The sequence below is a fragment of the Uloborus diversus genome, chromosome 9 (assembly GCF_026930045.1).
Source record: "Uloborus diversus isolate 005 chromosome 9, Udiv.v.3.1, whole genome shotgun sequence".
Lineage (NCBI taxonomy): Eukaryota > Metazoa > Arthropoda > Arachnida > Araneae > Uloboridae > Uloborus > Uloborus diversus.
Genome location: NC_072739.1, coordinates 20,230,339 through 20,247,920, shown reverse-complemented (window position 1 = coordinate 20,247,920; position 17,582 = coordinate 20,230,339). Strand labels below are relative to the sequence as shown.

The 17,582-nt window shown below is 32.3% G+C and overlaps 1 protein-coding gene across 3 annotated transcripts in view; it reads right to left on the bottom strand.

Annotated features, from left to right (window-relative positions):
- The window catches only part of LOC129229724 (ATP-dependent RNA helicase DDX24-like), a 54,889-nt gene extending 38,373 nt beyond the window's left edge, over positions 1 to 16,516 (bottom strand). The window contains exons 1-3 of one of the 3 annotated variants that reach the window (XM_054864088.1): positions 16,421 to 16,516; positions 2,603 to 2,769; positions 431 to 506 (exon numbers count right to left, since the gene is read on the bottom strand). In XM_054864088.1, coding sequence (XP_054720063.1) covers positions 431 to 506; positions 2,603 to 2,761 — 235 coding nt within the window. In that variant the 5' untranslated portion in view covers positions 2,762 to 2,769; positions 16,421 to 16,516. Of the gene's footprint in view, positions 1 to 430; positions 507 to 2,602; positions 2,770 to 16,118; positions 16,252 to 16,420 lie in introns of those variants that run through there. The other 2 variants (XM_054864090.1, XM_054864089.1) reach the window with 2 other exon arrangements.
- Positions 16,517 to 17,582: the final 1,066 nt, after the last annotated feature.

Here is a 17,582-nt window from a genome sequence, read left to right as displayed (position 1 = left end):
CTTAAGATAAGGAGACCAAAACTGAACAGCATACTCCAAATGAGGTCTTACCAAAGTTCTATATAAGGGCAGAAGAACTTCTTTAGATTTGTTTGAAATAGATCTATTGATAAACCCAAGCATCTTATTGGCCTTGTTACTAGCAATGCTACACTGTTGGCTAAACTTGAAATCCTGACTTATTAGGACCCCCAGATCAGTAACTTTGTCTGCCTGACTAATGACTGAACCTTGCAAATAATAACTTGTACACTTATTTCCATGCCCTAAATGCAGCACTTGACATTTCCCAACATTAACAGCCATACCCCATTTATCAGCCCACTCCGTAATATGATCTAGATCCTCTTGCAGCTGTTTTGCTTGTATACAGAATAGTAATTCAAATGACAGCTAAACCAATTTTTAAAGAACTTCACAAAAACCTCACCACTTTCTTCTACATCATTGTTTTCTTCTTCCACTTTCACATCTTCATTTTTAGCAAGTTTAGGTTTCTTCTGTCCCTTGCAAAATAAATGACAATCATGATCTTCAGCAAAAAAAAAATATATATATATATATAAGCTAAAATTTAAAAAATATTACCAACCTGTATTATAACACAAAATAATATTAGCAAGAAATTGAACAATTGAAAATAGAACAGAATTTGACAAACTAGGGTGTCAGAACAAATTATTGAGAAATATGAAGTTCTGGATGTTAAAGAACTAAAAACAAATTAGATACCATCTAAAAACTCAACAGAAAATATATCAAACACGATCAAATTCTTTTCATTTGAAGAGAAATTGCAATGAAGTGTTTCATAGCTATAATGAGAATACTCAAACTGTAGTTAATTTAAATTACTGGCCTAAAACCAGTCAAACTTCCAATTACTTTATTGTGGAAGTTACAGTCATCTCTACTAAATCTGGTAATGGATAATCAAATACCCTGCCTCATTTATAGGAATATGAATCTGTGGAACAAAAACAAAAAAAAAAAAAAATCCTACAGCAATAATGTTAAATTTCCTCGCTTTAAGAAATATTTTTCATCTATATCATGTTTAATCTACATATTTAAAGTTTCTTGAGCAAAACTTTTATTTCAAGTCGAATTTTTGTCTATTTCTTGGGAAGAAATCCCAGTTCACCCCTTAAAAGTAAAAGGTCACTTGCAACAAAGCATAAAAGAGGGGCTAACAATTATCCTAGTTGGCTTCTAGCGGCAATTTTATCTCAGGCTGTAAAATGCATCAGGGGTTGGGTGTTTGGAGAGTCGGAAGAATTGGACCACATGCAGTGAGCGAGGATTAAAAAGTTTCTTTGATTGACTCTCTGGTCATGTCCCTGTCTAATGTAAGGAACTTCACTGATTTATGTACAGAAAAGTGGTTCCTTGGCTATTTAGTTCTTATTCTTGGAAGAGACAGTTGTCAATTACATTGTTAGACTTTGACGAGGTTGTAATTGGAGAATACGAAAAGGCTTTTTCCGAAATCTGTCAATTGTTGATTTTCTGCTCTACTTTGGACTGATTGTGTGGTAAAATCAATACAAAAAGGAACGACATAAGCTTATGTGTTCAGTTAAACGTTTTAAAAGCAATTAAAAGTAGGAAAACACAGACAGATAATTGGAAAAGAATTTGGGATTTCTAAACTCAGGTTTCGAGAATAAAAAAAAACAATGATAAAATTGGTGAAGAATTCCTTAACAAGAAACGAAACTAAGTAAATAAATATATCTTTTAAATATTCACATATCGCTCATTTGGAAGAAGAGTACCACAATATGAAGAAATGAAATTTCACAAAAGAAGCGTTAGAAGTTGACTCTTCAGGAAATTAGCTGTAAGAAAAGTAGATTTGCTGTGCTCTCCAGTGGTTAGTATTAGAACAAAAATTTTCCCCAAAGAAAATAACGTCGTTAAAAGCCCTTTAAATGAAAAAAAAAGGAAATTAAAACTTTCGTACTGGTCACACTCCTTCCAAATGAGCGATACGTAGTACATGTAATTTTTTTTATCAAAACATTAAGTGTTTTAATTTTGGTGAAATTCATGTGTATATTTAAGCACCAAAGAATCATTTACAATTTATCATATTAATAATGAATATAATACCAGCAAAATACTTCAAAAATACGTTTCTCGTATTCCCTTTATAAATGAAGCCTCGCTTAATCAAGTAAGACATGTCAGAACCGTTGATATTCGTTTAAGCCGGGCTGACTTTACTAGGATATTTTGTTCCATCTACTATTTAACTCTGTAGATATCAGTAGGAGATCTAAAGGATTTTCTACCTTTTTTAGATTTCTTGGTATTCTTTTTCTAAAAATTTTAGGCAGGCAAATCAGTTTCTGGTCATTTTAAACATGTCCCCATAATTTGAAAACTTTTAACATTAATATTAAATGATATAATGATTAATTTAAAGTAACATACCATTGGATAGAGAAAATTGGAATAGTAACTTCTGATAACAATAAGCAATTGACAACATTGACTAGAATCACGTTAAGTGGAGTCTACTATATCGCTAATTAAAAAATTTTTTAAAACAAAATGATACAAATTATTTGTCAAAGTTTTAATTGTATGATAATACCTTCTTTTTCTTTTTGGTCTCCTTTTCTTGCTTTAGAGAATTATTCTTTAATCCTATCAATTCATAATCAGTTAGTTCTTCAATGCCGCCAAAACCATCGAATTCCTCTGAGGCAACAAGCTCAGGATCAATATCAACAGGTTTCCACTTTCGCTTCATTTTTTGATCTAAAAATACAACATGAATAAAAATTAACATGTCTATTGATATGGTTAAAAAAAGCTTTCATAATTTTAAAACGGTTAGTAAAAATCCAAGGTGATATGTCAAAACCAGAAACATGAGTTACTAAAAGCCGTGTGAGTGAAGAAATAACATCAGACCTGCAAACTTTATAAAATGAAGAAACAGGAGATTGGATCAAAGTTTCGAAGGAGAAAATGACAGAGGAGACGACATAAAACAATATTATTTGAAGAAGAAAAAAACAATAGTAAAATTTATATTAGTGTCATTAGCCCTAAGACACTTATGTCACCTTCGCTATATTTTTTGTACGTTAATAAGCAGGGTTGGGTTTTGGACTGTTCGAAACTGGTTTTGGACAAGACAGCTGGTTTTTACCATCTAAACCTGTCTGAAAGTGTCTTAAAGTATCCAAAAGTATGCTAAAAAGCTAAAGGGGTGTAATGAAATCAATTAATATTTATGGCAATATTTGTAATGCATAAATTTAAATATTAATGAGGTTTAATTAATAAGTATTTGAAAATATTTTCTCCAAAATGTTCATGTTAAGGTTCCTTTTAGAGAGGTACGTTTAATTTTAAATTTATTGAATGTGGTAAATTCTTTAGCACTGATTTAGGTGCGGTAACTCACTGCTTTAATTCAATTTTTATGAAATTATTCGTTATTAAACAATTTTTTTTTGTTAAAATAACAAATGACATTGTTAGTAAATATTTTTACAAAATTAAACTGTTTATTAATACTAATAAGATATGTATAGAACTTATATTTATTTTTAAACTGAAAAATACTTTTATAGTTATTAATTTTTTTTCCTAACCTTGATTTTTCTGGCATGCTGGAAAGGACCAGGCCAGTGTTATTGAAAATCTGGTGACACCCGAATTTTGCAGCATGCCGGATAATGCGGAGTAATAGGGTATGAAAGGAAATTCATAATACTACCAAGACAACTAATTTCAGTTTGATTTATAACTCAAAGGAATGTAATTAAATGTGCAATATTTAGGTACAAAGAAAAAAGCGAAATATTTTGAATGGTTTTTACAAAAAAGTTTTGAATGATGTTTTGATGATTTTTTTTTTAAATTATAGATTAAAGAACGCTAAATTGATGATTAAATATAAGCACTTATGTTTTAAAACTTGAGTAATTTCTTTTTTTTTTTAGTGCATATCAGTTTTAACTGGGTTCAAAAGTTTTTTAACATAAAAGCTAAAATTGGGGGATAAGTTTCAGCAAAATGCTACACTTTTGCATATCTTTCTAAATGACTCAGGGTGTTTTATTTTCTGTTGAAAACAAAATTCAAATTTCATCTACAACTTTGAAGAAGAAAGTGCAGCAGCTTTATTATTATTATTTTTTTTAGAATGTTGTAGTCCCCTCCTCCTAATATTGCAGTTATTGAAGGGACAGACTGGACAAGACTAAGTATTGTTAAACTTAATAGTAATTTAAACATCTTGGCTAGATTTGAAAAAGATTAAAATGACTAATGCCATGCTTGCTTTCTCTCTTGACTCTTACAGTTTCTCGTTTTATTTAATTAATTAATTTTTTCATCTGAGCAAAAAAGCAAAAATGCTTTATTTTTACAATTACAATACTGTTTTCGCATTTTGCGAATATCCGACCATAGCACAAACCCTGGTTCATACGTTTAATATACAGTCGTACCCCGATTTAACAAGCCTCTATTTAACAAATTCTGTGATTCAGCGAATTTTTCATTTCCCCCAACTAAAATGAAGGCATAAACCCCTTTTTACTACATAATAAACCACGAATTAACAAATTGTTTTAACAGTCAAAATTCTTTCTTTCTTTAAACATAATGTGATTATGCATTTCACTGTATTTTTTACACCTAATCTATTGAGTTTCAATCCCTTGGCTATCCCCTTGAAATATTTGAAATGACTACTTGTATACTACCATGATATATCATATGACTTCTTAGCTTGGTAGTAGAAATTGCAAAATATTGCGACAGGCTTCGCAGATTCTTGAGAAAGTCTGCAGACAATTCCTTACTCTGGGCAGAAAAAAAAAAAAACTGAAAGAGAAAAAAAATCTTAAATTTCAGCTAATGCAGATTTGTAACTGCATACTTTCAAGGATACAATCCACTCACAAGGATTTAAAGGTGCTTCTTCAGGGGTATGGCCAGAGGATATTTGGGTCCGTTAACGGACCCTTCACAAAAATCCAATCAACCAAAACGGACCTTTCACAAAATCCCGATCAAACAAAACAGACCTTTCACAAAATCCCAATCAAACAAAACGGACCCTTCACAAAATTCTGATAAACAAGATTGGATCTTTCACAAATTGTTTATTGAAAGAGCAAATCTGAAAGCGAAATAATGCATATTTCTGTGTATAAACCGATAATTTTTGGAACCTTTTTTGAAGTCAAATTAGAAGGATCAGCTTATACAAAATTGGCTAATTTTGGAAGAAAAAATCGGCAGTCAGCACTCTTGCGCACCTGCAAGCGATAAATAATTGCTACTGCCAAATAAATATAAAGGTTGTTTGTTTTATCACAGCTAATTAGCAGCGGTGGGTGTTGTTGTAAACTTTTCTGAAAAGGCATTGGTAAACACTTTTCTCCCCCCCCCCGCTCATGATTTAATAAACAATAATAATATATTTCTGCGAAATGAACTTAGAACTGCAAAAGGATAGTAAGGGTGGGGAAAAAATATGATCGCTTCAGATAGGGTTACCAACTTCAAAATTATCACCACTTAGCGTCTGGCGTTGAACCTTTATAATGACTTGATTAGAAAATATGGTACAGATGTGATATACCCCCCCCCCCTTGGCGAGGATAGAATTTTTAGCTCATTTCGAAAATCGCCAACGTTGGCGATAAAACTTTTTCCGGTAGCCCTAGTAACCCTGCAGAATATACCTGGGAAGTACAGATGTGAACTAATTCTTTTCGCACGTGTGTCCGTGGAGGTAGGTGCACATATGTTCCGCTCTTAGGGGGATTTTACGACGTGGTGTTGTTTCGTGCAATATACCTTACAGGAATGCTTATTTTGTGTTAGTTTAAATTCAGTAGTTGTGTTTTGAAGTAAAAACATTAGAAAATGCCAGTTTCTTCAAACTTGAAGGTTAATTAAAAGTTAACTCCAACGTGGTGTGTATCTGTAACGTGCCATTGTCATATGATGTATTGTTTTAGACTGAGTGTGAATATTTATACCATATAAAAAGGTAAGTTCTTTATTTTAGAATTCAAAAAAAACCTCTCACTTCCAAAATTCTTTGTTTTTACAAATCCTTCAGGGGTTCTTGTAGTAAACATAACTGTGACCATACTTCGACTGTAATGTATATTAACAGTCGGAGGGATAACGGACCGAGTGGAGCGAGGTCCTGGCGAGCCAGAGGTCTCATAGTACTTTCGTAATGAGACCGAGGCAGGGCCGGCGAGCCGAGGTCTCATTACGAAAGTACTATGAGACCGAGGGCTCGTATCCCGGAGAAATGATGAAAAAAAAATTAATGCATTAATTTCAACTTGTAATTAATACAATAATTTATTTCATTGTATTTTAATATGTTTACAAAAAACCCCGGCCCTGTACATTTTTGAAGCATATATTCGTGATGTTTTTTGTTGTGCTTTTATGTTGTTTTTATATATATTGTGTTCTGAAGTGCTTTGATCATGTTTTCTTATCTGATTTTTTCCTGTTGGCGCTAAAAAAGCATCGCAAAGAACGGTGTATGACATATGTCGTCATACATCGTTTTCTTGGCGACGCTTTCTTGCGCCAACAGGAAAAAGTCGCCAAGGGTGGGGTATATCACATCAGTTCCGAAAATATTCTCATTGTTTTACTAGCTTGTCAGGTGCGTGCGATGTTTAATTGTTATTTTGGAAGAAAATTATATGGATTTTGATTTTTCGATGCTAACAAGGATGATTAACTTTAAATAAACTCTTTTAATTACCGTTTTTTTTTTCTTTAGATGTCTACATTTTGAAAATGCAATCTTTTAACATCCGATACGAGAATCATATTTTGTTCTTTTTTTAGAGCTAACTTCGCTTTATTAGGATGCAAATAAATGCAAAGTCTCTTTAGTTCTATTAGAACTCTCATTTCAAGTTTTTAAAGCAAAATTCCATTTTCTGTTATGAGTCAAAAATTAAAATGCTGAATAGATGGTTTATTTTATTTATTTATTATTATTTTTTTTTTTGCTTCAACTGTGTCCACAGATGTTAATGAAATGTTTATCATAGGACTCTAAAATGCAATTTTAAAATAATTTTATCAAAAATATTTCTTTTACAAGTCGTTTTTATACTTTTGATGCCTTCACTTTGAGAATTGCGATCTCTTTGCATCCGCTATCGGAATCCGATTTTTCTAATTTTTGATGTTTATTACGCTTTGTTAGGAGGTAAACAATTAAAATAACTTTAGATTTTTGTTGAAATCATGGAATTTATAAGTTTTAAATGAAATTCTGTGCTTTTTAAGAGTGTCTTGGGTCACAAAGTTAAATGCTGAACCCTATTCTGAATTTTATTTATTTATTTTTTTGTTACAATTATTTTAAATACTAGACAGAAATATTTGTAGTATAATTTAACACCTAATGTAGAATGGTAGATAAATATTGATACTTGAGAGAGCGATGCCCCCCCCCCCCCCCGCCAAATATCAGAAAAACACTCCAAAATGATATTCTCGACATAGAAGAGGAAAACACTCAACTTTAAGTTCAATTGATGTAGTTTCTGCCATCTCTAAATTATAAAATTTTGTTTTAACAATTTTTTTTTTTTTTTTTTTTTTTTTTTTGCGAAATTATTTGATTTTTCACAAAATTTATTCATTTTTCACAAAATTATTTAATTTTTCACAAAAAACGGCCCCTGTGAAAAATCCTGGACAGACCCCTGTTCTTCCATGGTATGACTTCGAGTCAATCGATTGGAATCTACACATCCCTGAGCCACAACTTATTCTCGACTCACCTTATGAGGCTGCAGTTGTAACTTTCAGACGTTCAACTGGGCATAACTATCTCTGTGCCCATGCTTCACACTTCAGGGCCCAATACAGGCTGATTTTACTACCATTTTTCGGTACCGTCACAAAAAACCTTATTTTAAAATCGGTACTTTCACAAAAACTAAGTTATGAAATCAGCAGCTTCACAAAACTGACTATGAAAATCGGCACATTCTAAAAACAATATTAAAAATTGAAAGTTTCACAAAAATCTGTATTTTAAAATAGAAATTTGTTTTTCTGTTTAAAACACAATTTATTCATAAAATAAAATGCTAAGATGATTTGTATGAACAATCGCTTAGGTAACAACTTTTTCATTATTAAACTCATTTTTAGCTGTTTTTTGCCAAATTGCATATTTACGCAATCTTTTAGCATCAATTTTGAGGGATGATTATTTCCTGAATTGCACACAGTTCAAAGATTATTGAGCTGTGATACAATGGTATTTTCTCTACCCTCTTAGGCTCCTCCTCCCTCCAAAAAAAAAAAAAAAAAAAAACATTAGAAACAATATTAAATGTGAAAAACACCACCAGCTCAGTCATTTCCAGCCGAGGACTGCAGTTTCGTGCTTATTAGCACTCATCAGCCCGGCATAGGAAAGTGACTGAGCTGGAGATGGAAAACCTATTTTACTGAATATTAAATGCCATTTCACATTTGCACTTTTCAAACTATTGTTTAAATTCCTCTAATTTTCTTTAACAAAAATTAGAATGTGCTTTTAAAAGATCACAAAATCATTCCTGATAAAAAAAAAAAAAACTTTCACAAAAAACAGAATATTGATATACAATATTTTCACAAAAATAGGTAGCGAGAAAAAAATCCTGGATTTGCCCCTGCACTTAGACAAATGACCTGCACTATCTGCTTTTTCCTGTTGTGTGGAGAAATACTGGACAGCCAATAGTCAAATGGCCCAGCGGCCAAAAGTCCAGCATATATGAAAAATAAAATACTTTTAATCATTTCTCAGTGTCGATTTAGATTTTTTGATTAAGTAATCTAATAATGTGGGTTTATTTACATTTTTGTGTTTTTATCTGTGTCGCAGACTACTGAAAAAATTCTGCTACTGGGCTTCCTAGTATCCTCTAATTTGAGATTTAATACTAAAATCACAGCTTAACTTCTAACAAAAACGAGCTGATGTGTGCATCACATGACTTCCTTTTACTCAAATTTAATGTCATTTTCCCATTATAGCATTTTTAATGTGATTCAATTTAGTTTACTCTCTAAATATCACCAACAGTGGCCAAATTGAAACCAGATTTAAAAAACAAAACAAAAAAAAAATTACGAAATTTGTCACCAAGTTGTCGACAAAACTTGGCAAACAAAAGACTGGCGATATATGGTCCAGTGTCCGCCACATTATAAAACCACTTGAGTTTACATCGAAATTAACAATGATTTCCACTCAAAAGAGGTAAAAGACCCCTTTAGAAATACTCGAATGCAACCAAAAGGGGTGGTGCACAACTAGACCCCACTAGGAGTCTACGTACCAAATTTCAACTTTCTAGGTCATACCGTTCTTGAGTTATGCGATATACATGTGCACATACATACATATTGATGTTACGAGAACACTTGTTGTAATTAACTCGGGAATCGTCAAAATGGATATTTCGCGTGTCTATACGTTCTTTCAAATACACGTGTGGGGGTCATTCCATGTCAACTCAACACACCCATTTTACCTCACCCCCTCAGATTTTGATAAAATTTGGCACACATATAGTGGGCACTAAGAATAACAAAAATACAAAATTTCAAATTTTTATTTTGAAAAGTTTTTTGTGTACGGCCTTGTAAAGTTTTCAAAAAATCGTGAAAAAACTACAAACAAGCACAGGGCTCGAAATTTACAGTGGTCCGATGGTCCGGGACCAGTGAAATATGACTCGGACCACCAAGAAATAATTATCACTGGTCCATCGGACCACCGGCCCTTGCCACCGCGATCGGGACGTTTCGATCCTCACGATGGAGAAAATTTGTTTCTTCCCCTTTCTGCGCATGCGTCAGGCAAGGAGTTATCTAGCGAAGGAGAATGATAAGGGGAGGTGAAACAAACACACAGAATGGGAAAGGGAAACTGAATCACACTGACCAGTGTGCTTTCTGTGGTGTTGGAGCAGACTAGCTGGGGAGGGAAAGAAAACCCTGGATTGAAGCTCTCATCAAAGTAGAAAATTGCCCCAGAAGAATGAGAAAGAGAATTTTCATTCTGGATATTGAAAGCTGGTAGTGTGTGAGCACGTGCATTCGTGATTATTTATTTTTTTGCGAGAGATCTACTTTTATCAATTCTTTGCTCGTGATGTTCAATATTTTGATTTTTTTTTTACCGCACCAAATGAAGTGTTGAAAAAAAAAATCAAACGAAATAGTGACTGAAAATGTGGCGCTACGGCATCGGCAACGAACCACCCCCAAAAAATACAAAGACTATGTCTGATAGCGATCAGGATGAGAGCAACAAAGACCAAAGAAAAAGAAAGTTTCAAGAACATTGGTTGAAAATGTTTCCTTGGTTGGTGTGCTTCTGCTGTCTAATAGCTTGCTTCCTTGCATTTTGTTAAAATTTTGCCTTTAATATCTCATTCAATTTGATTTTCATAATTTTTTTTAATGTCATTCTCTATTTATGATGAAGTAAAAATGTTTTAACTCATCTCGGAATAAATTTTTGAATTAAATAATGCTTAAATTATATTTTTCAATGAGAATATGCAAAAAATATAGGTATTAAATTTTTTGTAATTTTAAATTAAGTATTTTCAGTTTTTAATTGGGACGTGTAAACGGACCAGTGAAAGTTTGCTCGACCAGTCAAATATTTTAGTTACTGGTCCCATGGACCAGTGACTACACTTTTCTTATTTCTACCCCTGAAGCAATTTTCAAATTGCTCTAAAAGCTGTCAAAATTGAGTTAGAGAGGTGGGACTGGTGTTATTTTGTAGCTTTTTTAATGCTCTTTTAAGAGATATGCAACATGTCCTACGTAGTAGTAAAAAAAGTTTTTTTTGGTGCAAATCAAATTTTTGATTTTGATTTTTTTCAAAAAGTACCACTTTTAAAATTTTCAAAAAAATTCTATAAATAGACAGTACTTTCATAAACTGCCATGCAAAGTTTTATGATGGGATGGTAATGGGATCTATGCCAAAAAAAAATATTACCAGGGGCCAATCCAGGAATTTTTTCTTGCTACCTATTTTTGTGAAAGTATTGCATCATTCTATTTTTGTGAACTTTTAGAGGCATCCTAATTTTTGTAAAAGAGAAGTAGAACAAGTGAAATTTTAGTTCGAAAAGTGTAAATATCATCTAGTATTATTTTTAACAGGTTTCGTTTTTTAACGGGGAGGGGGGAGCTAAAAACCTAAGAAGTACCAAAAATACCATCGTTATTTCAACTTAATGGGCTATGTAATGTGTACAATATTGGAAATTATGAGAAAAACGGTGCCCCAAAATATGTTAAAAGACTGTGATGATATTGCATAAATACACTTTGGCGAGAAACAGCTAAAAATGAGTTAAAATACCACAAAAAGGTTGCTATTCAAGCGATTGTTCATATAAACTTGCTTATAATTTTATTTTATGAGTAAATTTTGTTTTAAACAGAGAAACAAGTTTTATATTTTAAAATGCAAATTTTTGTGAAATTTTCGATGTTTTTGTGAAGTTACTGATTTTATTTCTTGATTTTTGTGAAAATACCTATTTCAAAACAAGATTTTTGGGAAGGTACCGAAAAACGGTAGCAAAATCAGCCTGTATTGGGCCCTGATTACTGACCCCTATTTTTCTTAAATACCAGATTTTGACCAAATAATAATTATTTTAATTGTAGTAAAATATATTGTAGTAAATGCTTTCATGACAGATATGAATGTATTGTACTTTAAATTCTTCTTATAAAAATATTAGTAAAAATTAAGGCAAATAAAATACCAAAATTTAAAATTATATCAATTTATGCTGTATGAAATACAAATACAATAAATATTTACAATAAAATTTTCATAAAAACAGTTTTGACCAAATAATAATAATTTTAATGTAGTGATATAAGATTTTATGAAAAATCACTTGAGTAGGGGAAACTGGGAGGTTTGACCCACTTTTTACTAAGGTATTTTTTTTTTTTTTAAAGTTTGAATAAAAAAAATTCCTGGTTGACTTTTTTCGAAAGGAAATATATCCAAGCAACTTTTTACATTGCTGTTATTTATTTAAGTTAAAAATTATTTTCTTTATTAAAGATTTTTCAAGAGTGTTCAAACTGGGTTAAACTTCCCCACTTGAGGGACGTTTGACCGATTGGTCAATTTCAGTATCATTATCTGATGAAGAATTTTCAGCAGCAAAAAAGAGTTTACGTTTCATAGATGAGATTTTTTTTACTTTAGTCGAAGCATACTGCTTAGAAGTTATTTTCTTCTTATCAATCGGGGACACACCTAATTCTTGAAGTGAAGTATTTAGTGTCTGAACAATCACTGAACTTGTTGCAAAGTCTGGATCTTCGTCTGGAACATTCACCTCCAACTCAGGAGAATCTTTATTTTCAGAATTTTTTTCACTAATGGGCACTGTATTTTTTTAACTTAGTTAGGTCTTTTCTACACTGATCACAAATCATGGAGCCATCAAGTATTTGTGGAAATGAACCTGTCATCCAAGATGTGACATTTCTCAGTTTTTTTCTATCTCGAACACAATGATTTGTTTTCTTCAATGGATTACAGCACTGAACTCTTACCACAGTACTGCATTTTTCACTAGTTTCCATATTTTCTAAAAAATTCTTAAAACTTGCCTTTTAACTACAAGTTTTAATCATAGATTAAATTCACTAGCACATGAGACATATTGAAGTTCAAGTAATAATTCTTTTATGTGAGGTATCACAACTATTTTACATTATGGAATGGATAACTTAAGACAGTAATAAAATTTAAAACACTACTTGTTAGCAAGGTCTCTAGTCACTGAATGAATGCTTGTGGAGAGTCTGGCTTGAGCAAGTTAGAAGAAATACCAGACTGCCACATGGGGGGCCATGTGGCAGACTGGTGTTTGTTTTAACTTGCACAGAAAGGTACCAACTTGCTAGATCTGCAGATACTGGATCAAGTGAATGGAAGGGAAAAGTTTTTTTTAAATAATACTTGCTTATCAAACTATTTAGATACAACAATATTTATTGTAAATTTATCAACTTTTCATACAGCATAAATTGATATAATTTCATTTAAATTTTGGTGTTTTATTTGCCTTAATTTTTACAAATATTTTTATAAGAAGAATTTACAGTACAATGCATTCATATTTGTCATGAAAGCATTTACTACAAAATATTTTGCTACAATAAAATAATTATTATGTCAAAATCTGATATTTCTGAAAAATAGGAGCCAGTAGTAATTTTTTTTGACATAGTTCCCATTACTATCCCATCATAAAACTTTGCATGGCAGTTTATGAAAGTACTGTCTATGTATAGAATTTTTTTGAAAATTTTAAAAGTGGTACTTTTTGAAAAAAATCAAAATCAAAAATTTGATTTGCACCAAAAAAAACTTTTTTTTACTACTACGTAGGACATGTTGCATATATCTTAAAAGAGCATTAAAAAAGCTACAAAATAACACCGGTCCCCACCTCTCTAACTCAATTTTGACAGCTTTTAGAGCAATTTGAAAATTGCTTGTTTGTAGTTTTTTCACGATTTTTTGAAAATTTTACAAGGCCGTACACAAAACACTATTCAAGATAAAAATTTGAAATTTTGTATTTTTGTTATTCTTAGTGCCCACTATATGTGTGCCAAATTTTATCAAAATCTGAGGGGGTGAGGTAAAATTTTAATTAAAAGTGTGTTGATTTGACACGGAATGACCCGTGGTCGAGTCGAATAAAAAAAACTCAACATTCCTTCGGGGGTGAGTAAAATGAAAATTAAGGTCGATTTTTGAGTGAAAATTTTTTCGCGAATTTCAATACTTCCTTTTTTGTAAAAGGAAGTAAAAAGTGCAGGAGCCCAATAGTCTTCAGAACATGTCAAGGACAGATCCAGAATTTTTTCAAGGGATGGGCAATTCTATTTTATCACTTACCCCTTACCTACTATCCATCTTTTGCTTCAAACGTTCTGGCTTGTTCGGAAGCTTTTCAGAGCAGAGCCCAGAATCGTCCTTGTATTTTTTTGATAAAAAATTGCACTTTTGAATTCAATTTCAAAAACTTCTAAGCAAAAGTTCCGAACCCAATCCCTTTCTCCACAGTCATCAGAGATAGCATGCACAGTTTTGCATTTTTAGGCCTTTTCATGGAGCGGAGGAGGGGGGGGGGCAGGGAATGTATATTCAATGCAAACTTTAGAAAATAACAAAAACCATGCCCACTTCCCAGTAAAAAAATCAGTTTTTCAAAGCCAGGTGATGTACAATGGAGTACCCCCCTCCTCATCCAAATGATGGATCTGCCTTAACATCATCAAAGACCAGGGTTGGTAAAAAAAACTGTTTATTTTTTTGGTTTAAACCGGGTTTTTTTGGTTTAAATACTATTTGCGAGAAAAACAATTAATTTTCAGAAGGTAATTAAGGTTCCATATAATTAACAGTTATTCAATAGTCACATTATACCTAATTTCTTGATTAATTAAAGAGATTAGAACAAAATCTTGTAACTAAATTAAATAATTAAAATAGCTTTCTGCGGGGAAATATTGATTGAAATGTTTGACTTGATTGACATATTAGTATGCATGTATATATAGACCCTTTATGATACGAAATACTGGCTTCATTTTTGATTTCATCAAATGAAAGCCAGATTAGGTCTTTTTTTCTACCTGAATTAGACATTCTTTTTAAAACAATATGAGTAACTTTTGTAAACTGTACAGGTTAGCTAAGGCAAAGCAAATACCAAAATCACAATTCCAATGAACAAAAGGGGGGGGGGGGGGAACTAAGAATTATCTGCACCCAATAGTCATAAAGCAGCATAGGTGTATAGCCAATCAAAGTCTTTTGAGCACACAGAATCCAAAAAAAAAAAAACACCAATGGAGAGTGTAGTTTATATGTGAAGATTTATATATTTCTCAATCAATTTTTACACATACATTTGCATTTTGTTCCGGGAATTAAAAAATTTATCTTTTAATCTTCCTACATTATAATATAAGGAACTATTATGTATCATAATATGAAGTATAAACTTTTTTTAAAAATTTGATTCAAAAAATATTATTTGTGTTCACCTGCAGAACAAATCTTAATTTTTAGGTGCAAACAATTAAGTTAGACTGTTGATTACCTTACAAGTCAAAGTTAAAATTCCAGGAAAGTACAAATAAATGGGCAAAAATGTCACACCCCTGCAACAGGAGTGAGCAATATAATGGATTGCATCTACAATAAAAGATTCAATCCTTAGTAAATCTTAACTAATCATGCAAATTAAGCATAATGATGGAAGTTGACTGAAATCTGCTTTATGGCACATATATGAAATAAAAAATGTATTAATATATTTTTTTGATTAAAGCTTGTAATACATTTTGAAGAAGCAACTTTGCAATTTTAGTATTTATCTCTGCAACTTAGCTAGGAACTTAGCATAAATGGAATTTTACATTTTTCAATATGTGTGGGGAAATCGATGTAAACCTGTAAAATAGATTTTTTTTTTGACTTTTTTTTAAAAAAAAAACATTTTTTTAAAAAGCGGCATGGTTTAAAAAAAAAAAAAAACAATTGGTTTAAACCAAACAACCCTGTCAAAGACCATCAAAAACTTTTTTTTAGTGTCAATAATGAAAAATTGTCTGTAGAAAGTCCATCAAGAGTGATCGCCCCCTCCCTTGTACCCGTACTTAAAACAAATTTAAATGCTAAAACAGAATGAATTTCATGTTATGTATAATAATTCACACAAAATCAAATACAATTACATGAGCCACACTACTTTTCACTCCAGGGTCCCCTGTACCTACCACTATTTGTGGTTTAACCAGATGAATGAGACCCTGAAGTGAGCTCTGACTTTTTGATCCAGACCAGAAACCGAGCAATCCCTGGTTCAGCACCCCCAGATTAGGTTGTTTCACTTGGAGGGCTTTGTGACCACGAGCATATTTTATGTCCCCCATTAATTAAGCCGGTTTATCTTCTACCGGCTAAAATCGAACCCGGGACCCTCCGGGTCACAAGTCCGGACACTTACCGATCAGGCCACCACGACCCTAGCCGGCCGAGCTACTGTGAGCTCGCAAGCAAATTTAGTCCAACTTAAAATTACGATTCAAGAAGTTATCCTAAAGCAATATAAATAAAATCAGCTGGAAAATGTCCAACCCTCCACTGCAATAAATACCCGGACTACTACAATCCATTTAAACCATTACTCAGCAGCAGCGTGGAAAAATCTTAGATTGGAACAAGAAAAAAATGAGAAGAAAATCGAGAAACTGATAGATTATAAACGATAAGAAAATCAGTTCTTGTGAAAATAAACGATCTTCTCACCTGATAAAACCAGGGCTACATCACAAATTCAAAAGAAATGTTTAAATATAAATAAGATGACCGATAAACACGTTTTTCGCATGTGATAACTATTTTTGCAAGAATTTTCTTTAGACGTCATTAAAATAGGTGGAGCAAAACTGCCTGGATAACGAAATACACAATTATGAGTGGTTCTGCTTTGACTTTCTTGCTAACCGGTGACATAAGCATACAGTTCCTGCTTTTTGTGACGTCAGGGATATATCACTGCAGTTTTAGTCGTTTGTCTGCAAACATAAATACTCCTTATTTCATTTCAGTTCAAACCAAAATCCATACTGAAACCGTATTTTGCAAGAAACTTATAGCTGAAATAAGATTCCGTGTTTTATTAACTATAATAAATGGATTTTTGTTTCTTTAATAATTTCCTATGCAACATTTTGGAAGATATATAATTAAAAGTGAAAGTTGTAGTATAGAGTTGTCAAATGATGTCACACGTCGGTCAATGCAGGAACGATCCTGGGTCCATGGTTACCATTTTGGCGACTTCATCTATTTCAAGGCGAGTTCTTATCAACATGAGGAACATGATGCCAAAAAAAAAGTGCGATACCATAAGCAATACAGTTGCAGTTTATTTTTCCTTTTTGGAAACACTTCCTGAAGGAGTATGTTCTTTCCGATTTTAAGTGTACTTTTTTTCATGTATTTGGTATTTTCAAGAATGGTAAACATCATTAAATGCAAATTAGTTTAAGAAAATAAACTGGTTCGTTCTGTATTCTAAAGTTATATATTTTGAATTATAATAAAACAAACTAAATGACTTTACAGTTTCTTCGCATTTTTTATGAAATTCCATTTGCACCAAAAAAATCTTTCCTAAATCAGAGATGCTCCTCTTCCCCCTCAAGAACAATGACGTCCCCTCATCCTCAAATGCATCCCCAAAATGAGATCCCCTGAACACGACAAAGACAATTTTACCAAACCCTCCTCTCCCTAAAAATGTCAATCATGCTGTCTGCTCTGAAGTCCCACTTGTTGCACTTTATTTATCCATTTATTTAGAAGCTAGACAGCTTCACATCGATAGAGGACTGCGTGCCAAGCGCCTTGCCTCCAGACACACACACAGGAAAGATTTACAACACTCAAGGCACAAGCGGGAATC